This window comes from Anolis carolinensis, chromosome 1, assembly GCF_035594765.1.
Source record: "Anolis carolinensis isolate JA03-04 chromosome 1, rAnoCar3.1.pri, whole genome shotgun sequence".
Lineage (NCBI taxonomy): Eukaryota > Metazoa > Chordata > Lepidosauria > Squamata > Dactyloidae > Anolis > Anolis carolinensis.
Genome location: NC_085841.1, coordinates 29555278 through 29578646, shown reverse-complemented (window position 1 = coordinate 29578646; position 23369 = coordinate 29555278). Strand labels below are relative to the sequence as shown.

General features: G+C 40.0%; 1 protein-coding gene across 2 annotated transcripts in view; it reads right to left on the bottom strand.

The window, feature by feature from the left end:
- Window positions 1-736: 736 nt before the first annotated feature.
- sertad4 (SERTA domain containing 4) overlaps window positions 737-23369 on the bottom strand; it is a 51013-nt gene continuing 28380 nt past the window's right edge. For both annotated transcript variants that reach the window (XM_008125803.3, XM_003216003.4), the window contains exons 3-4: window positions 12341-12456; window positions 737-6634 (exon numbers count right to left, since the gene is read on the bottom strand). In XM_008125803.3, coding sequence (XP_008124010.1) covers window positions 5879-6634; window positions 12341-12456 — 872 coding nt within the window. In that variant the 3' untranslated portion in view covers window positions 737-5878. The remainder of the gene's footprint in view (window positions 6635-12340; window positions 12457-23369) is intronic.

Here is a 23369-nt window from a genome sequence, read left to right as displayed (position 1 = left end):
TTCATTGACAGTGTGATGTCTCTACTCTTCACTATTTTATCGAGATTGATCATTGCTGTTCTCCCAAGAAGTAAACATTTTCTGATTTCCTAGCTGCAGTCTGTGTCTCTAGTCATCTTCGTGCCTAGAAATACAAAGTCTGTTACTGCCACCAAGTTTTCTCCTTCTATTTGCCAGTTATCAATCAGTCTGGTTGCCATAATCTTGTTTTTTATGTTTAACTGCAACCCAGCTTTTGCGCTTTCTTCTTTCACCTTGGTTATAAGGCTCCTCAGCTCCTCCTCGCTTTCAGGCATCAAAGTGGTATCATCTGCATATCTAAGGTTAATGTTTCTTCCAGCAATTTTAACTCCAGCCTTAGATGTATGAAAATAGGACAAATAAAATAGACTTCTCTGCCTGTTGCTCTCCACAATAGTCCTTCCTGCACCTTTGAAAATATTATCCAGATAATTAGGGAAAACTATTTAATAGCATGGAAGGTTTATGGTGCAGAGGTCAGAGAGAAAATCCTGAAAACTGTACTCCTCTGTGAATAAAGTTTCTTCCCTACCCATATAAAAGGCAGTTTTTGGACCCAAGGAAACATATCAAGACAACATATCATTGTTTTGGTCTAGGGCTGCCCACCTGATCTAGCCAGTTACAATAGAATCAACCATTTATTCTGCTCAGTGTAATATTTCACTTAAATGATCTTTCTTGATAGCAAAAGAAACAAATAACAACAAACACATTTAACATTTTAAAATCAAAATGATGTTTTATCATTTTAATAAATATATATCAAGAAAAAAGTCACTTTACTACAACACCACCTTAGTATACAAGTACCTAAATATCTAAGCTTAACACATCAGATGTTTGACATATACTGGAAAAAGAACAGATTTCCCCCCCATTTCTCAACTGAATATAACACAAGAAAAAATAGCTTTTAAAAAAAATTGGTCCATGTGGACAAATGACTAAATGATCCTACTCATACACTGTATGAATGAGATCTATATTTAATATTGATAGCAATAATAAAAATGTTTTTGTCTTGGAGAAATAAGGTAGGATAACTTTTTTAAAGTTAATGCACCTAGCATGAATCAACCTTGGGAATATCTTAACACCGGTAGAGTTAAATTTTCCTATGTTCTCATCAGAAATTTTCTATGTATTCCTCATACACACAAGAATGGGCAAGATAATCTAATTTATCTGGAGGCAAGTGCCTTTAAAAAAACAACTGAATGAATTAGAACACTGCTATACAATCCAATATATATCTGTGGTCTTAATCCAATTGTTAATCCCAATAAGAGTAGAGCCATTGAACCAATTTGGTTAACCAATGTGTTAATTCACCATTCGGCAACCTAGTCAGTGGGTCTATTCTACCAACATCATTGGTATGTGTTTGTGCCTTCAAGTTGCCTGTTGACTTAAGGTGATCCCATGAATTTCAGTTTTCTTAGGCAAGGAATCATCAGAGGTGAAATATAGCCTGCAGCACTTGGTATTCATTGTCAGCCTCCCATCTAATACTAACTAGGGCTGACCCTGCTTAGTTTCCAAGATCAGACAGGATCTGGTGCCTTTACAGTATTTAAGTCGAACCAACATAATAGCAGTCAAATATTATTTTACGGAAACCATTTAAGAATAATGCAGCAGATGTACTGGATTGTTGATGTGTACAGTGAAGTTATTCCTGATCAAGGATCCTGCTCCAAATAAGTGGCTTGTAATGTCTTAAACCTAACACTTGGCATGAGCGTGTCACATATCTGGCACTTTATATGTACTGGACTTTATATGTATCTTGGCCATGGGGTTTAACACCTGGGTCTTCTAAAGGTTCAGACACAACCTAAAGCAAATAGATTGCCCAACTGGCATAAAAACCACCAGCCACCACAACTGTCAGAATGAAACTTCATCATGCCCTTGTTAATTCATTTTAGGGATCTGTTTCTTCTAACTCACTACTTATAAATTCTGGTTAAGACTGATGCATGTTGTATACATATACATGATGCATGTGTGTACATATATTTGATGACGTATGACGATGGATGGGCATTATTGGACTTGTCTTGCTGTAAATAATGCCAGCCCTTATCCATATCAAGAAAACCAGGAGTATCAGGATCCTTTAACACAGCCTATAAATGATATGAAAGTGGAGGGAAGGCATGCATAGAAAACAGGTGGAGATGGATAAATCCTACTAGAACAGATCAGTTTAATCAATATGTATTTGCTCACTATTCTACAGTCCATTGCAGTTTCACTTTAGTAGCAAATACCAATAGGATTCATGCCAAAGAGCTTTATGGCACGTTTAAGACTATTTTTTTAAAGTCAAAGGATTGTTTGTTATCTTAATGTGCAGTACAATTCTACATACGTTCACTCAGAAATAACTCCTTACTCATAGATAAATGTGCATAAGATAAACAGCCCATGGATATCAATGCAAATGGCACTTCTCATTACATCAGACTTTGTAAATCATTTGTTGCCTCTAAGGTTTAGGTTCAATAGTTTGCATGATAAATAATAACCAACCCAACTGCATTATATTGGGTAAAATAGGTAAAGGTAAAGGTTTTCTCCTGACATTGAATCTAGTCGTGTTTGACTCTGGGGGTTGGCGCTCATCTCCATTTCTAAGCTGAAGTTGTCCATTGACACCTCCAAGGTCATATGGCCGGCATGACTGCATGGAGTACCATTACCTTCATGCTAGAGTGGTACCTATTGATCTACTCACATTTACATGTTTTTGAACTGCTCAGTTCACAGAAGCTGGGGCTAACAGCGTAAGCTCACCCCACTCCTCAGATTCGAACTGGCGACCTTTTAGTCAGCAAGTTCAGCAGCTCAGCAGTTTAACCCATTGTGCCACTGAGGCTCCTTATTAGGTACAATCCTTGAACCTATTTAGGTTAGTTTTGTCTATGCAGCAGCTGTCCAACAGAGCTCTTCTCCATCACTTGCTACCTGATCATTTCAGAAGTGAGGTTAGATTATCAACCTAACCTTATACATGCAAAGCAAGTGGTCCATGTAAAACAGAGATGGGGAACATTTAGTGTATAGACCACATCAGACCACCTTGGCCTGTTTCTGTTTTTTAAAAGCCCAAAAGAGGTATGTTAAAAGGCTCAAATGACTTGTTTTGGCATGCTTTTAGACCTATGCAAGAACTTTTTTTTCAAAATCAGAAGTAACCTATTTTGTTTCCTAATACATGTCGAAACAAGGCCTAAAACATGTCAAAAGTGTCTCCCATGGCCTCTAGAAGGTATCAGGGAGCATTTCAGGACAAAAATTGATCTTCTTTTGCATTTGAGGGGTGCTGGGGGGAGGGGGTCTCTCCGGGTCTCTAGCATTTTAGAATCCCAGTGTCACCCATTCAGCTATGGCTCTAAATGCCTAGGCCAACAAAACTCTTGGCAAGTGTCAATTTTTTGGGGGGGGGGGATAGCTGTGTCAAAAGGGGACTCCAAGGAACAAGGGTGCTGCATTTTGGAGCTGCATTTGATTTTACAGCCTGTGTTAGAAGAGAGGAAGATAACTGAAATGGAGAGAGAAATAATCCAAGGAAAATAAGCAAGTTCTGAACATTTTTTTTTGATTGTGTCAGAAGCAAAATGAGAACATACTGCTAGTCACTTCTGGTGTGAGAAAATTGACCGTCTTCAAAGACGTTGCCCAGGGGAAGCCTGCATGTGTTACCATCCTGCTGAGAAGCTTCTCTCATGTCCCTGCATGGGAAGCTAGGGGTGACAGACGGGAGCTCACCCCATCTCGTGGATTTGAACTGCCAACCTTCAGGTCAGCAGTTCAGCTGGCACAAGGATTTAAGCCATTGTACCACCGCAGCCCCGTTCTGAACACTAAAATTAGTGTTATCTATGCCACTGTATTTCCAATTTCTATGTATGATTGTGAAAGCCAACAGAATTGAATCAATTAATTTGAAATGTAATGTTGGAGGAGAGTCCTGTGGTTATCCTGGACCGTGTGGTAAAACAGAAAGCAGAGGAATACTGCCATGGCTCTGAGATGGGTGATAATAAGGTGACTTGGATGGCTTTCGTTCATAGGATCACCATAAATCAACTTGACAGCAATTAACAATTAGCAAGTTTTGAAAATAATTTACAGGGAGAGGAACACTGCAAGTCATTCTGTTGATATCTGGGGAAAGTAATTGAAATAGGTTGAGCTCAGATGGAGGAAGTTCTTTGTAGCCCCTTAAATATATGATCCAGCTCAAACTAAGCTCTTTGTTCGTAATTCATGTTAGAGCCACCAAGCTCCTTTCTTATTGTGATATTCAGCAAAGTTTGGGGGTATTACCTTTGAGGGCTCTAATTCTCAGAATTGACCAGTCATCGGGGACATTGACTGTGGGATTTGGGGAACTATGGTCCAAAGTTTTCCAAATTCCACATTTGTTTCCCAAATTGTTTATTTATTAAGTCAGCCTGCCAGACCAAAATCTCGGTTTCAATGCAACAAACATAACTATGTGATATCCTTCTACAGTTATCAGTAGGATTAAGTAGTGTGGAACATTAACTAGATCTTGCCCCAAATGTCATTTTAACATGAGAACATCTGAAATTGATCAAAATTTGTGTTGAACAATTGAAAGTTATTTCCCTGTTTCTCCAAGATAATCTTTTAAAAAAAGATTAAAACCCCTACATTCATTTCAGATAAAAATCTTATCACCACATTGTGCTTTTTTCCAGAATAAAAAACCCTAACATTATAGGAAACCCCAGTACATGCTCTTTACAACTTTAAAGAGAGAAAATGATGTGAAACAGAGTAAAGTATAAAGCATGCCACTGGTTCATGAACTTCATTATACCAGAAACAAAAAGGAAAAATCACAGCAACAGACAGTTGCCATAGAAATGTTCAAGCAGCTAATGCTTGTTTACAAGAGAACTCTGTTTTTTTCTTCTTCAATCCCTTTCTAAGGACTGCAAACCAAAAAAAGCAATTGAGCAAACAAGAAGAATAGATGCATTTGAATTGGAAATCAAATTCTCTATTTCAAAGGATACAGGTTTCTAATAATATTTGATCCACCCTGTTATTTTTTCCTGTTTAGGTTACATCCCTGCTGTAGCTGTTTTCGTTTTGTTTTGTTTTTTAACTTAATTTTCTCCCTGGAAAAATTAAGATAAAAAGTAAGGCACCAAAGAAATTCTGCCCTTTATAGCAACAGACCACCGTAAGGCTCTTCCACTCTTGCAGCTTAGATGAAAACTGTACATATGCTGGTATTGTACATATTATTTCAGATTAAGATTTCACAAAAGATGTTACCACACCCATTTGTTAAACCAGACACTTTGAATGGTGTCAATAATAGATCATGGTGTGGGTTTATTCCTCTTCAACTATATGCTGTCTTTGCCAAAGCCGTTATTGTTGGGCAGAAGGTATACCTCCTCTTTGCTGGTAATAATTTGCTTACCAAATAGATAATTGATAAGCATACATTAATAGAGGAGATTCTTTTTAAATCATGTCAAACTCCCTAGGGCAAACTTCAGAGGGGTTATATTTTCCCCATCTGGTTTATTGGTTTTTTTCAGCAATGAAAGCTAAAATATATTTATATATCACAATTCAACTGTGCTCTTTAATTCCATATATTTATAAATAGTTCTGTGATGCAGACCGTACATACGCTTTGATGCAATCTGCTCCCCAGTCATTAAAATTATCCATGAAGCTTATGACATGATTGTATTGGCTGTATAAAAGTATGAGCAGATCCATCCAGGATGACATTTAGTTTGAGAAATTCAACATGCTGCGTGTTCTTCAGAACGGCAATTACGTGGAAGATGGTTCAAATTTTGCTTCCTTTACTGCAACATATTTTGCCACTTGGCAAGTATTCCCTTTTTCGTAAGGATTTCTTCCATGATTCATTCACGTTGCTCTTGTCACCATGCCCCGTCTCAAAATATTCATAATATTTACTTTTACATTCAATACCATGGTCGTTTTTCATAGGTTCCCAGTCTGAAGCATGGTCTCGCTCCATTTCATGGACTCCTTTCTCACTGCCTGACACTGTCTTATCCCGATGCCCATGTGGCCCGGCATTAGTAATGAAAATCTCATTGGCATTGATCTGATCATCATTCCTGTAGACAGGGGAACTGCTGACACCATATTCCACTTGTTGGGAACAACCTGGCAAAGATATGGAGGAAGAGGAGGAGGAGGAGGATGAAGCAGAGGAAGAAGTAGAGGGGCTCCCTGGTGCAGAATTAGTAGATAGCGGTAAACTTAAATAGTTGCTGCCACATTCTTGATAAAAACAGCAGGTATGGACCTTTTCACATTCCTCCCGTGCCATCCGAAGGCGTTTCCTATATGGACAGTCATGAGACACGAACCACTCTTGGGCTGAAGCTGTCCCGAAAGAGCAAGCAGGGAAACACCAATTGTTTTGCATGATGATTTCTCCATGAATCCTCTTCATCAAATTATTTATGAGGACAGATCTCCTTAGGTAGACCTCAGGGTCATCAATGTACTTCAGCTTTTCCAATGACATGTAAAGGATATGAGCCCGCTCCTCAAAAACAGATACTGTCTGCAGAAGAAAAACAGGGAGATAAAAAAAGCAGAGGTCAATGCAAGAAAAGTGTGCTAATGTAATCTGATCTGTCGGGCCATCCTTTTGCACTTGTAAGATGCACTGCAATTGTGTTTAAGTTAACTAAATCTTTTCTAATTTTGTATCTGTTTAAGAATTAGCATATGCAGTTCTTATGCAAATCCATATTCTCCTTTGCTCTCTCTTGTAGTGATACATATCCTTTTTTTCTGATGATGTGTAAGTGGCCCTATTATTTATTTATAAATAAAAAGAAATCCCATTATTCTAAGTTGTTATTCTAATGTTATTCATTCTGTGTATTTAGAGGCCTTTCATAATCTGAAGTCCTAAATCGTAGTGCTTATCTTATGCAGAAATCCAGCACTGCACCAATTCTTGATGCTCAATATAATAAACCTACAGTTAATCCCCAAGTCTTTTTTTTTTCTGTGCACAATGGACAACTGAGATTGCTAGATGGAGAAATCACTCTACCAAAGTGGAAAAGGGCAATGACCACATGCCATTCTCAGTTTAGTTCAAGATTATCTTTCATCCTGAGATTTTAGAGTGAACATTTGATGAGTTCTGGATATGTTTTGAGAAGCTGGCCCTTGTGGATCATGAAGTATGATGGCAACATCAAATATGATTGTACAGAGTCACAGGTGCACCATTCAAATCAAAAATACCAAGTGTAACCATCTTTTAGGAACATGGCTCTTGCCCTGAGATTTATTCTCCTTTCACTGAGGATTTAAGAATACAGTCTTGGGCCTGAGATCTTGCAACGCTACCTCTCACTGCAACCACCTTCACAGAAGGAAACCCCTCTGCACTTTCCCCAACTTACAGGAATAATGATAAATAATGAGGAAAAATCACCCTCTCGTCCTAAAGAACATTCTGTACATGGAAGTCCATTTGCAGAAATTCTGGATCAATGCCACATTTCCTTTTTTTAATAGAGTTATGTGGACATATATACCAAAATTCTGAAGATATGGAATCACTCTCTGTCATCTGAAGCTATGCCCACCCTTGTTTTGCTCTTTGGATAAAACGAGGGCAGAAGCACCTTCAAAAAACACTAAATGGTGTTACTGCATTCTTTATTCATCAGATCTAGGGGAAGAAAACAACAACAACAACAACAACAACAACAACACACTTTATTTATAGCCCACCACATCCCATAGGAATTCGGGGTGGCTTACAAAATAGAACACAAAGATGCCATATATAAAATACCTAATACCTAAAATAAAATACATCAACATGAAGACAATATAACATTACATGAAATGTATGCAGAAAACTTTCTCAAATACAGAGGACTTAGTGACAAAATTGGCATTGGCACAACCCTTTCTTCATTTTTCAACCAATTAGGATAAGCAAAAGCATAAGCAAATGTTGCATGAGAAGGAGAAACATTCTTTTTATGTCCTGTTTTTCTTCTACTCTTTTCTCTTGTGGCCAAATAAATTTGACAGAGAGGAAAAATCTTTCCTATGAAGATTTTGGGGAAATTTTCCAGTTCTCCATAAATATACATCTTTTTTCAAACTGGCCCCTTCTTTTGAGCAAATTCCCTCTTCTGACACATTCCTCATTCCTTGAAAACTATTACCAGGAATTGCATTAATCTCATTTTGTAACAGAATCTGTTATTAATTATACTATCTTTTTTTTAAAACTACAGAAATAAACAAATAGAGTATCACAACTTTTTAGGTGTCCTATTTGGGGTATTTTAAAAAAACATGAAGCACACGTTTCTATACAAGACATTCATTGTATAGATTCATTTCTGAAGCAATTAAAAAGAAACATAATCATTCACCCCAATGTCTCTGGTTCAATTGCAGTCATTGTTGCATGTAACTGGAAACCAATAAGTATCTGGAAGACTGCTCTGTGCTTTCTGTGAAACTATCTCCTGGTCTCTGTCCAGTTCCCAGTGGAAAACTATCTACTCTACAAAAATCACCATCTCATTTGGCAATCTTATTTAGCAAAAAGGTCATGATACACATGAACCATAGAGTCTGACATTCCCCTGGGCTTAGGGCTTGGTTTTCCAGATGTCCAGGCAATATGGCAATCTTGCAAAACATGAATACATTCATGTATGGTTGGTTGGTATTATTACAGAATGGAATGAAAATCACAGCTGTAAAGACTGTTTTGCTATTACCCAGTGTCCTAATGGTGCTACAGGAGAAAAAGAAAGAAAGAGCCTTTCCCCAGCACCCTCCAAATATTGCGGACTGCAGCATTGTCTCTGACCAATACGATGTTGGCTGGACTGAAGGGCTCGTAGTTCAAAGCATTTGAAGAAGGCCTCATCACACTAGATCTTAAAGAGTAGGCAAAGAGTATAGCATCCCATCTGAAATCCTGTGACTGCCTCTTACAGAATTCTGGGACTAGTAATTTAGGAAAGGAGTTTTAAAATGCTCTCTCATGGTTGCTGTAGTCCAGAAGCTTTTTTCATTCCGGTTGGATGATTGGTTACTTAACCCTGGGCAAGAGCAAGCCTGGGCAGTTCACTTTAAGCCCTTGTCCTAATCTCCCTCCCATTGTCTTGTGGAATATGTGCTTATCATTCTGTTTTGTCACAATTATAGGGGGCAGTTGGCATGGGCCTTGGATCCAGAATTGAGTGACTGATGTACAGGCACTGGTTATGTAAAGGGAGACTCAGGATGTGTGGTTTGGAGTCAGTCTGGTTCAGCAATGGTCAAAAGCTTTCCATACCATCTGGCTGAGAGAACCAGGCTGGTATCTCAGGTCATCCCTAGGGATGTGCAATCGGTATCCTATACAGTAGTCATTTAAACAACAACCACAGTAACAAAACACTGCTGCTGATACAGAGACCTGTTATGATACAGAGAGTTGAAAGTGTAATTTTCTGCAATATGACAGTCTTAAGAATGCCAATTCAACTCTTTTTTGTGCATTACAACAGGCCATTCTGAAAACCTGCTTTTGGAGAGCGAAGCTACATAGGTTTTTTTTAAAAAAAATTAGGTCTCTTTAAAATTAGAAATTTCATGCAGTGGAAAAATATATTTCTTCTGGATCATTCTTATATAAATTATTATAGTACATTAAAATTCACATTTTAGAAAATCCACTTCAATTTTGCATGTGTTCACTATGAATATAATAAGAGTTATCTTCATTGTCTATCTCTTCAATGAAGAACATCTGATGTATAGAAAGAGGGATCTGAGTCCTGTTGTTAGCCCTGACTAGAGTAGGCTCATTGAATAAATACAATTTACGTAGAGATGATTAATCATTCAACCATTGATTCAGTTTAATGAGACTTAAGCAATAGGATTCGAAGTGGAATTATAGCTACTGTTTTTACATCACTAAGAGTTTCTGCATTGTCTAACTTTCTGCAAAATGAAATGTAAAGCACTTTATTCTTTTTCTTATTGCTGCTACTATTTGGGCTCAGATCTTGAGTTCTTGAGTAGAAGAAAGCTCACAAAAAGAGATCCTTCTAAAATGGGGGCAATGTAAAATAGAACAGAAGGGATTATTTTGCCACCTTTTAGTTCATTTCTATAGGACTGATAGCTACACCCTACCCAATAGTATTTTCCACCTCACCCCACACTGTTCAGCAATATGAAGAACCCTATGTATGTCACCACAGAGCCAGAACAGACACCAAGAACCCCATATCCAAGCTAATGTAAAACCTTTACATGTGGTGACATTCAGCATCAAAAAAGTAATGGTTATTTATTTTTAAAATCATTTTAGCATCATTGCCCACTTGCTCACAGTGGCTGAAAACTCAAAAAGTAAAACACATATGGCAATAATATATTTCACAAGATGAAACGCACACACAATGTGTCCTCAGAAGGAGATCCCACAGTGTTTTCAATTAGGCTTTTTCCTTGTAAAGCTATTTAGGATTGCAGCACCAAGCAGAAGATCCACATCAACATACAAATAGCAAGATTGTCAACCATATGCTTTCTAAGACAGAACTTACAAGAGTCCCAGAAAGTAATGAAAGATTAGGAAATGTGCCCCAAAATTAGATAAAGGGAATATAGAATTACCCTAAAGTAGTGGTTCTCAACCTGTGGGTCCCCAGGTGTTTTGGCCTACAACTCCCAGAAATCCCAGCCAGTTTACCAGCTGTTAGGATTTCTGGGAGTTGAAGGCCAAAACATCTAGGGACCCACTGCTTGAGAACCACTGCCCTAAAGGGAATCACTGCAAACTCTATAGGCAAAGAATTAGTCAAACAAACTGGAAATCAGAATAAAGGCATTATTGCATGCATCACTGAAATGATGCATGCTGACAGACTGAATGTATCACAATAGTGACACCATTGATATGCACATGTTACACATATTTGGTGAAAGTGATAGAAAGGAGCATCTAAATGTCATTCAGTGGTGTTATTAGGGGGTGCAGATAGCACTATGTAGCACTATCAGAAGTGTGTGTTTGTGTGTAGAGGGGATATCACAATCATTGTCTATCAAACTTTGGTGTATTATTTTCGGAGACATTTATTTTGATTCTATAGACATGCCCCTGCAATTAGATATGACCACAAAATTGTATATACTGTATCAATACATCTACAAAGCTAAGATCCTTTGCTGATTTACTTTTTAAACCTTCTAATGCACATGCACTCTGGTCAGAGCTGTTATTTACAATGACATTTTGAATCAAGTAGTTTTGTCTGCACATGCTGTTGTGTTCATTCCTGCTGGGGTTTGTTTATAGTCACTATTTTTGATTTCTGGTATTTTAATTACAATAGTGTGACGTGGTCTGGTATGGGAGGAGGTGCATGGGGTGACAAGAAATAAATGTAGGCTAAGAACAGTGATGCCAATAAAGAAACAGGCCCTCGGTGATTCTTACAACACCTATCAAAGTCTCTATGTAAAAAAGGAAGGTGAGGAACGCTGGGGTACACAGAAAATGCTGTAGATAAAATCACCCAATCAGTTTATTACTGGTTTTTGTTCTATATATTTATTTTCTAACAGCCAGATGATAATTTAGATTCCTTCTTTCAAGTGGAAAACATTTTGAACTTCTCTGAGTCTCCTTGTTGCGGAACATGGATTTAATACTGTCAGTGAGGAACACGTCACTTTGAGAGTCATCTTCTTCCCATGGTAAGAGGACTGGCAAGGCGCAGGAAGGAAACACATGCCCAAGTGAAACAAGAAAAATTACTTGTTGACAGCTTACAGAATACTTAGACCAGCATGAATGCAGACTGGCTGTCTTGGCTGGTGAATTCTCGATGTTTCAGGGTTTTTTTTCCAGTAATTCTTTCAAACTCTCCCAATTTTATGGGGCACAAAGGTGTCTAGTGCAGGATTATTGCAGAAGGAAGTGCAATGCATCTGATATGTCAGCTGGAAATAGCTAGACCAAACTGTAGAGAGTAATTAGTCTCACTAACTCTTAGAAGAATAGACCAAACCATCTACCAAACTTCCTTCTTTTAACCAATAATAAAGAATACAAAGGCTATTTCGTTCAACACACCAGAAATATATTTAAAAACAAAAACAAATCATTAATATTTAAGGAGTACAGATTATTGCCCGGATGGACATAGATGGAGGATTTTCAGTGACAAAAATTCCTATCAGAAATATATTAATATCACTTTTAAACACTTACTTTAGGTGAACAGCTGCTGAGCGGTGGATGAAACTCTTCCTCTTCTACATATTTTCTTTTAAAGTATGTGATCTTAGATGACGCTAGAGGATTTGAAATTCCTCTGTGGTGTGAGTCTGTGGAAAATAAATTACACACAAATAAATTGCATTGCTTTGGTGAAGTTTGTTGCTAGATTATTGAAGACTGCTAACCCTTAAAAATATTGCTTTGTTATAAATTGCTAAATGATGTATAACTGAAAATGTTGATTCAATAATAAGAAATAATGCAAAATGTAGATAAATAAAAATTAACTATTGTATTAAAAGGAAGATGCACAGGGAAATAAGCAGAATCACAGTAAATTTTGGGTAACAAACTAAAAACTCATAAGAATTGAAGTCCCTTTAACTGAGAAATGTAAACAAATTGGGAAATACGTTATTTATGATTAAAGATATGCACAGTACAATACAATTCATGTATCCATGATTTCATTTATTCTCATCTGACAAAGTATGTCCTTTCTGGGTTGTCCAGTACGGCTTTATAGTATAACCCTTCATTTCTATAGGTTTCTCTATTATCTGCTTTTTCTTGCCTCTTTATCACCTTCACTGATACAAGTATCATACTTTATCTGTTTATTAATTAATGAACAAAAATAATCTGGAATACATATATATGTGTAAGTTTACTGAGTCAACGTGAATAAGGAATTGTCTGCTTAAAAGGGTGATTCAGAATCTCTAGCCAAAGTGTATGTTTTGAGTCATTTTTGCATGATTTCATTTTTAGGAAACATTTAGTGATAATAACATAATCAGTTAGTATGAGGCAGAATTCAGGATTAACAGTTATGTATGCAAGAGCCAGTGTGGGGTTAACACCCCTGTGATGTTTGTTTTGATGTTCAGAAGATTTCACCTTGCTTTCTGTCCCTGTGATAATTGGATTTTGAAAAAAATTGGCTTGTTGTGGAAATAAGGATTGGTGATAAAGCTTCAATGGAGACACCTTTTTCAGTAACTCTGTCAGGAGTGAATTTACCTTCCTAGGGATAGATTTCCTTCACTTCCTATTGTCTCATCCCATTCTTAACTATGAGTCATTTGTAAGTCAGCTGTGTGTAACTCGGAAACTGCCCATATTAGATTAATCCTCTTGGCGACCAAGGCTCAAACCTTTGCTCAGTCATAAAACCTCACTGGATGGCCCTGAGCAAGTTCCACTCTCTTAGCATTGTAGAAGGCATGGGCAAACTTCAGCCCTCCAGGTGTTTTGGACTTTAATTCCCACAACTGAAGTCCAAAACACCTGGTTGAAGTCCAAAACACGTGGAGAGCCAAAGTTGAAGTCCAAAGCATCTGGAGGGCCCATGCCTGCATTATAGGAAGGCAATGACAAACTCAGAATAAGGGTTACTATATGTTAGGGTCAGCTTGAAAGCTGTCAACAACAACAAAGCTTTGAGATCATGGTGGGCAGAATCATAGAATAGTAGAGTTGGAAGAGACCACATGGGCCATCTAGTCCAACCCCCTGCTAAGAAGCAGGAAATCGCATTCAAAGCACCCCCGACAGATGGCCATCCAGCCTCTGCTTAAAAGCCTCCAAAGAAGGAGCCTCCACCACGGCCCCGGGGAGAGAGTTCCACTGTCGAACAGCTCTCACAGTGAGGAAGTTCTTCCTGATGTTCAGGTGGAATCTCCTTTCCTGTAGTTTGAAGCCATTGTTCCGTGTCCTAGTCTGCAGGGCAGCAGAAAACAAGCTTGCTCCCTCTTCCCTATGACTTCCCTTCACGTATTTGTACATGGCTATCATGTCTCCTCTCAGCCTTCTCTTCTGCAGGCTAAACATGCCCAGCTCTTTAAGCCGCTCCTCATAGGGCTTGTTCTCCAGACCCTTAATCATTTTAGTCGCCCTCCTCTGGACGCTTTCCAGCTTGTCAACATCTCCCTTCAACTGCGGTGCCCAAAATTGGACACAGTATTCCAGGTGTGGTCTGACCAAGGCAGAATAGAGGGGGAGCATAACTTCCCTGGATCTAGACGCTATTCCCCTATTGATGCAGGCCAGAATCCCATTGGCTTTTTTAGCAGCCGCATCACATTGTTGGCTCATGTTTAACTTGTTATCCACGAGGACTCCAAGGTCTTTTTCGCACACACTGCTGTCAAGCCAGGCGTTCCCCATTCTGTATCTTTGATTTCCATTTTTTCTGCCGAAGTGAAGTATCTTGCATTTGTCCCTGTTGAACTTCATTTTGTTAGTTTTGGCCCATCTCTCTAGTCTGTCAAGATCGTTTTGAATTCTGCTCCTTTCTTCTGGAGTGTTAGCTATCCCTCCCAGTTTTGTGTCGTCTGCAAACTTGATGATCGTGCCTTCTAACCCTTCGTCTAAGTCGTTAATAAAGATGTTGAACAGAACCGGGCCCAGGACGGAGCCCTGCGGCACTCCACTTGTCACTTCTTTCCATGATGAAGACGACGCATTGGTGAGCACCCTTTGGGTTCGTTCGCTTAGCCAATTACAGATCCACCTAACCGTAGTTTTGTCTAGCCCACATTTTACTAGTTTGTTTGCCAGAAGGTCGTGGGGGACTTTGTCGAAGGCCTTACTGAAATCCAGGTACGCTACATCCACAGCATTCCCTGTATCGACCCAACTCGTAACTCTATCGAAAAAAGAGATCAGATTAGTCTGGCATGACTTGTTTTTGGTAAATCCGTGTTGACTATTAGCAATGACCGCATTTGTTTCTAAGTGTTCGCAGACCACTTCCTTAATGATCTTTTCCAGAATTTTGCCTGGTATTGATGTGAGGCTGACCGGACGGTAATTGTTTGGGTCGTTCTTTTTTCCCTTCTTGAAGATAGGGACCACATCTGCCCTCCTCCAATCTGCTGGGACTTCTCCCGTTCTCCAAGAACTCTCGAAGATAATTGCCAGTGGTTCTGAAATAACTTCAGCTAGTTCCTTCAGTACTCTTGGGTGTAGCTGATCTGGCCCTGGGGACTTGAATTCGTTTAGAGAGCCCAAGTGTTCCTGGACAACTTGTTTCCCTATTTGGGGTTGGATTTCCCCCAATCCTTCGTCCATTCCGTGTTGCTGAGGTTGAAGATGGCTTTCTTTTTCTGAGAAGACCGAGACAAAGAAGGCATTAAGTAGTTCTGCCTTTTCCCTGTCCCCTGTCGCCATCACCCCATCTTCTCCTTGCAATGGCCCTATCGCCTCCTTTTTCTTCCTTTTTCTACCAACGTAAGCAAAAAAGCCTTTTTTGTTGTTTTTTATGTCCCTGGCAAGCCTGAGCTCATTTTGCGCTTTAGCCTTGCGAACCTTTTCCCTACAGGTGTTGGCTATACGTTTGAATTCTTCTTTGGTGATTTCTCCCCTTTTCCACTTCTTGTGCATGTCACTTTTGAGCTTTAGCTCAGTTAGAAGTTCTTTGGACATCCATTCTGGCTTCTTTGCACTTGTCTTATTTTTCTTCTTTGTTGGCACTGTTTGCATTTGCGCCTTGAGTATTTCACTTTTGAAAAACTCCCATCCATCCTTAACTCCCTTGTTTTTTAATATCGGCGTCCATGGAATGCCGCTCAGTAATTCCTTCATTTTTTGGAAGTCAGCTCTCTTAAAGTCCAGAATGCGTGTTTGACTTGTCTTAGTTTCAGCATTCCTTTGTATTGCAAACTGCAGGAGCACATGGTCACTTGCCCCTAAGGATCCAACCACTTCAACTGTATTGATCAGGTCTTCCACATTTGTTAAGATTAGATCAAGAGTTGCTGATCCCCTTGTTGCCTCTTCTACCTTCTGGACCATAAAATTATCTGCAAGGCAAGTGAGGAATTTGTTGGACTTTGTACTCTTGGCTGAGTTTGTTTTCCAGCAGATATCGGGATAATTGAAATCGCCCATGACTACTATATCTCTTCTTTGTGCCTGTTTGGTCAGCTGTTGACAGAAGGCTTCATCAAGTCCTTCATCCTGACTCGGAGGTCTGTAGTAGACACCCACGACAAGATCTTTTTGAGTCCCGGTTCCCTTGATTCTTATCCAGATGCTTTCAAGCTGGTTTCCCGGATTACAGTCTTGCATTTCTTCTGCAACGTAACTGTTTTTGATATATAAAGCTACTCCCCCTCCTCTCCCCTTTGTTCTATTTCTGTGAAAGAGGTTATAGCCCTCAATGGTTAAATTCCAGTGATGGGTGTCATCCCACCAGGTTTCAGTGATGCCTATGACATCGTATGTGTGGTGCTGTGCTAGGAGTTGGAGTTCGTCTTGCTTATTTCCCATGCTCTGAGCATTAGTGTAAAGACATGTAAGCCCCTGTGACCTCCCCTCGAACTGTTTATTTGGGATTATTGTGCTCTCTGTACTTGGTCCTTGCTGTGTTTGTGCAGCCCTCCGTTTAGCCTTTCGGCGGTTCCCTGTGGTCGTGGGTAATATAGTGTTCGCCGGGCTGTTGTTCCCCTCCCCCAGTGGATCTAGTTTAAAGTGCGCCTGATGAGGTTTGTGAGTCTGTGTGCAAAAAGATGTTTTCCTACTTGTGTGAGATGCACCCCATCGCTTGCCAGTAGTCCATCCTCTTGGAAGAGTAGACCATGGTCAAGGAAGCCAAAATGCTCCTCTTGACACCATTTTCTGAGCCAATTATTGACCTGTACTATTTTTCCGGCCCTTGTAGAGCCGTGTCCTACAACAGGGAGGAGGGATGAAAAGATCACATGTACATTATACAGTTTTAGCTTTGTTCCCAGAGCTCGAAAATCATTTGTGATCTTTTGAAAAGTATGCCTAGCGGTGTCATTGGTACCTACATGAATCAACATAAGGTGGGGAGGGTGATGGGGCTTTAGGAGCCTGCTGAGCCTCTGAGTGATATGGTGTATTTTTGCCCCCGGGAGGCAGCATGTTTCTCGAGCCATCCCATCCGGTCTGGAAATGATGGCTTCCGTTCCTCTAAGGAGGGAGTCACCTACTACCAAGACCTGTTTCCTTTGAGGATTGACAGGGTCCCTTTTGTGCAAGACAGTGTGTATGTCCCCTGAAGAGTGTTCCTGTTGAAGTGAATCATGTAGGTGTAAAGTGTTGTCCTCCTCCTCAACATCCCCAGTGCATTCATCAATGACAATCCATTGAGATACATCCGAGAGCCCATTACTCTTCCAAGGATGTTCCTGTTGCTCCTGGTCTATGATTGGGGATGGAGCATTTGCATGATTACATAAGTGTGACTGTGGTGATGCACTGTCCCCGTCAGGGCTATCCCCTGCGCATTGATCCAGGGTGGTCCACTGAGTGGTATCTGAGAAACTGTGGTCCTCCACAAGATGTGTTTCCTGATTGTATGAGATGTGTTTCCTGATTGTATGAGATGTGTTTCCTGATTGTATGAGATGTGTTTCCTGATTGTATGAGCGAGTCCCTGCCTCCTGGACTCTATTCACATTCTCAGGGTCACATTCTGCAAGGTCAAACCTGTGATACTTAGTTTAATATAACAATTCATATGGAAGTAATTAAGTCTGCAGTGAAAGGTTGTGGTGCAAAATGGAATAGGAAAGGAGTCTGTTTATTTAAAATAGTAATGACTTCACTCTAAGCAGTCCCTACATATTTGACTTCCATTCCATATGCCCAGCCCATTTGAAAAACAGTTGCATTCATCAATGAACATGGTGTTAATTAAAGGTTTCGAATTTATCCAAATTTTCAAGACAAGGGTGGAAATTATGCAGCATGCAATGCATGCAGCCCAAAGGGACTCCTGCCCAGTTCTCTGCCCCCTTCTGACCTTGAGATCCTCCTAAACTCCCTCAGGTTTTAAAACATGATTTAAAAAAAACATACATTTTGGTCATAAACTGCTTGTTGTGGTCTTGCTTTTGCTTCTAGACACTATTTTGTCACTATATTTCAAAACAGCCAAAAACCACCTCACAACAACTGGGGGTTCCAGTGACTGGAATGTTTTAGTCCCAAAGAAATTTGCACAGGTGCCCACACAAATGGGGTGACCCAAAATGGCCCCTCAAACTTGCATGCCTACCTCTGTCTTAAAATATAGATATAAATATTTTTTTCAATATTAGCCACATGATATAAAGGTCTGGTTTAACAAAAAAATATGCTTTGTAAAATAATAGCAGATACGTGCATTTATATAGTGTGTGTTTATAGCAATTCTATATTGCTATTATTTTCTTCAGAAAGCCTATAAAAGTCAAAGCTCTCAAAATTCTTGATTGGGGGAAATAATTATTTCATGGGCAGAGCACTCCTAGAGATTGCAAGGATGAGTGTGTGGTGGGGTAACATTACTACCGGAGTCATTTTGGGGTTGCATAGGCCACAGCACAAAATGGGGATGGGAAGACGTCTTAACCCTCCTTTTCTCCTTCACTGTTCCTTTCCATTGGTTCCAATGGGTGAGTGGGTAGAAAACTATGCCAACTCTAATCTAGACAGTAGGAGCCCCTGGTGGCGCAGTGGGTTAAACCCTTGTGCCAGCAGAACTAGTGACTGACAAGTTGGCGGTTTAAATCCAGGAGAGCAGGTGAGCTCCCTCTGTCAGCTCCAGCTCCCCATGTGGGGACATGACAGAAGCCTCCCACAAGGATGGTAAAACATCAAACATCCGGGCATCCCCTGGGCAACATCCTTGCAGACAGCTAGTTCTCTCACACCAGAAGTGACTTGCAGTTTCTCAAGTCGCACTGTTATTTCTCCAGTCTAATGCACCTACTAATGCTATGCCCTGCCCTTTGTAATTGCTATCCCCAGAATATCACTGACAAGGCAGCAGTGGCATTATAGCTTTTCCCCTCTAGTCAAGTTAGGACTCCTGCCTTAGAATTTCTTTTCATGGATATACATTTGTTTCCACCCATAAAGGTGTTGTGCAATATCTTATGACTTCTGGGATTTCTTCTTAGGCTTAGGTGGGCAGCTGTGGAGGAACGGGCCATTTTTGACCTGTCTACTCCTTGGTGGGCCACATCAATGAACCAGATGCAACCAAAAGTAACATCACATCACTTCCAATTTCAATCTGGCTCCCATCCCCACACAATCCTTTTTTTAAAAAAAAGGTTTTGGGTAGATGGGCTTGAGACTTGTGGGAACCAAAGCTATTTATTTATTTATTTATTTGCAATATTTCTATCCCGCCTTTCTCTACCCAGGAGGGGACTCAAGGTGGCTTTACCTAGAAGGCAGCTATTCGATGCCTTGACAACAATACAACAATTAAAACACTGGATTTGCATTGGTTTTGTTTCATTTTGAGCAGATTATTTGGACAAAAGGTTGCCTTTAAAAATAATTAGTTCCACAGGTTTTTGTTTTTGTTTTGTTTTTTTTGTTTTGGGGGGGGGGGGTCAGGAGGCACATTTGTCCTACCATGCTCTTGTGAGAGGTCTCTGCTTGTGAAAGCTGGTGCCCCATTTTCCACCTTAATCCCAAATAACTAAGGCCCCTTCCACACAGCTATATAAAATCCACATTGGACTGGATTATATGGCAGCGTGGACTCAGATAACCCAGTTCAAAGCAGATATTGTGGATTACCTGCCTTGATATTCTGGGTTATATGTCTGTGTGGAAGGGCCCTTATTTGGGTTTATGAGAGGATGTGTGCAATTTTACTGCTAATGATTAAAGCATCACAGTGCTATTAACGACCATCTTATTAGTGAATATACTCAGTGCACTCACATCACAGCACCTGACAGGAAATAAAACTGTCCTTATGGGAGGACCAAATCTTATTTGTAAATTATATATCAAATATGCATAATTTACTATAATCCAATTTGAGATGATGTTCTTTAAGCTCAACGGAAAGGAAGTGATCTGGAACAGGTAGCCAAGAATGTAATTACTCTGAATTCTTTGGAGACCACTGGATATTGTAATCTAGACTGGGTCACAGAACTCCAATCAAACCATATGTTGCCACTGAGAGTAAAATTTTAATTATTGTCTAGCATTTAATATGGCCACCTGTTTGGGGTTTATTACATTCCGTCCCCCAATGCTAATTTAAACCACCAATAAATAATATAAAAGACAAACTGGGTGGTATAAACTTACTTTTGAGGCAGGATGCTATAGGCCTTAGCCCCAGAATTTATTTTCAAGGCTCAGCCTCAGAGGACGTAGAGTATGAATATATTTCTTTCATTCAATGATTTTGTGTTGACAACAAGGCTCTCAAGGCAAATAAAGGCAAAATATTCAAACATTTAAACAATCAGCAACATTAAAATTTGCTGTTGTTATATCGGTAGCAAATTACTCTACAATTATGTTGATTTGAAGTTTGATCTTCATCTTTTTCCTGGACATATTTTTAAAAATATATTTAGAATCAGGCCTTATTGGGCCCTTTAGGGATTCCAAAGCAAAGTAAAACAGTAAATACATCTGCAGTGAGTGGCTTTGCTTAGTTTCTGTAATAGACTTTGGTTCTGGCAATCCTTTATTAGGGTTGTTGTGTGTTTTCCTTTATAACGTGAGATGAGGTTCTAGCCTGCAGTCTACATTTGGCCCTTAGTCTCATTTAATGTGGAGTAGCACTGGGAGGGAGGAAACTGCCAAAAAGCAACACAGTAGAAAGAGCAGTATGCAGCTTTGTAATAGTGCAAACTTCCAGGGTGCTGTGAGTTTTCCAGGCTGTATGGCAATGTTCCAGAGGCATTCTTTCCTGATGTTTCACCCACATCTGTGGCAGGCATCCTGAGAGGTTGTGGGATCTATTGGAGACTAGGCAAGTGGGGTTTATATATCTGTGGAATGTCCAAGGTGGGAGAAAGAACTCTTGTCTGTTTCAGGCAGGTGTGAATGTTGTAAATTGCCACCTTGATTAACATTGAAAGGCCTTGCAGCTTCAAAGCCTGGCTGCTTCCTGCCTGGAGGAATCCTTTGTTGAATGAATGCTAATCAAGGTGGCCAATTGCAACATTCACGCTTGCCTCAAGCAGACAAGAGTTCTTTCTTCCACCCTGGACACTCCACAGATATATAAACCCCACTTAACTGGTTTCCAACAGACCTCACAACCTCTGAGGATGCCTGCCATAGGTGTGGGTGAAAACATCAAGAGAGAATGCTTCTGGAACATTGCCATACAGCCCGGAAAACTCACAGCAACCCAGGGATTCCAGCCATGAAAGCCTTTGACAATACATAGTTCAAACACCAACCACTTTTGGTCATGTTTCTATGCACCAGTTGACCTGCCCAAGACCCTTCTTTATTGACTTTTACAGCTGATCTGCCGTCCTTGATAGGAATCACCCTGAAGCAAACTATGAACCATCATGAATTTGTCTACTCCTTTTCCTTTGCATGCATGGAAGATGTGAAAGCTTCTGTTTTTTTACTCTTGCACAATCCACAGTACAAACTGTATCCAAAATTTGGAAGCAGTGATTTAGCTTAGCTAAAATAACCATATAGTCAATTAAAACTCTTTCATTCTGATTTGTTTTACTTAACATTGATTAAAATGCAGGGAGGAGAGATCTGTACAAAAAAAATACTGCTTTGTACTACAATTCCCAGAATCCCTGAGAAGTTGACATAAGTGACTTTTCTAAGTTCTGGCAAAACCCTATTCCCATGTGTTCTGAGAAACTGAGGAATTAGTTTGTTGTAAAGTGAAAGGGGACATGTTCTTCTTGTGCAAAAACCTTTCTTCTAGCAATGTTGTTGTCGAAGGCTTTCATGGCCGGAATCACTGGGTTGCTGTGAGTTTTCCAGGCTGTATGGCCATGTTCCAGAAGCATTTTCACCTGACGTTTTGCCCACATCCTCAGAGGTTGTGAGGTCTGTTGGAAACTAGTCAAGTGGGGTTTATATACCTGTGGAATGGCCAGGGTGGCAGAAAGAACTCTTGTCTATTGCAGGTAGGTGAGAATGTTTCAATTGGACACCTTAATTGGCATTGAATAGCCTTTCAGTTTCAAGGTCTGCTGTTCACTGTTACTGCAGTTTCTTTTGGGGGGGGGGGGGTATTAATCTGAATCAAGGACTGTAAACAATTCGAATTGCTGAAGAAGCCAAAGACTCCTCTCTGAAGATTCAAGGCATTTGGAGGTCAATGATGAAGTTTGTTGTGTGCTTTCCAGGTTGTATGGACATGTTCCAGAAGTATTCTCTCCTGACGTTTCGCCCACATCTATGGCAGGCATCCTCAGAGGTTGTGAGGTATGCTTCTGGAACATGACCATTCAGCCTGGAAAACACACAACAACCCTGTGATTCTGGCCATGAAAGCCTTCAATGACAGACAATGATGCAGTTTGCTGGAGGAATCCATTAAAATGGAGAAAAAAATGTATGCATATGAAGAGGCTGTAAATATAGATGTGGTGGCAAACTTGTGTGGACCACTTCGGACTGTATGGCAGGGTGTTAATGTGTGTTAAAAGTCCACATGACGTCTTTTCCATCCAAATATAAAAGAAGTTTCCAACAGACCCCTCAACCTCTGAGGATGCCTGCCATAGGTGTGGGTGAAACTTCAGGAGAGAATGCTTCTGGAATATGGCCATACTGCCCGGAAAACGCACAACAACCCAGTGATTCCGGCCATGAAAGCCTTCGACCACACATATAAAAGAAGGCATTCTAAGGAGAAATCTGGATACTGCAATTCTCCCCAGTGTCTAGATTTTTATCTGGAGGGATTTTCCCTCTAGTAAAAAAGAGCATTTAATCATATGACCTCCCACGATTGGTATGGTCAGAGTCCAAGCATAAGTTACCATCTTATCTCCTGTTTGTGAAGCTGAAGTTGAAAAGACACACTCATCATCTTTATTACTTCATATGTTGCAGAGCTTATCTGTGCCTTGCAAAACAGGATCTGGAACTAAAGCATTAGGAGTCTGAAAAGGAACCCGGAGAAGCATCCATTTCCACCAGAGGTTGATTCGTGTTAGGACATATCAAGGTTCAAGACCAGCATCTCTTTCCCCCTGACCTCAATGACACAGTTCACATGGAAGAAAATGCCTTTTGGTGCAAAATG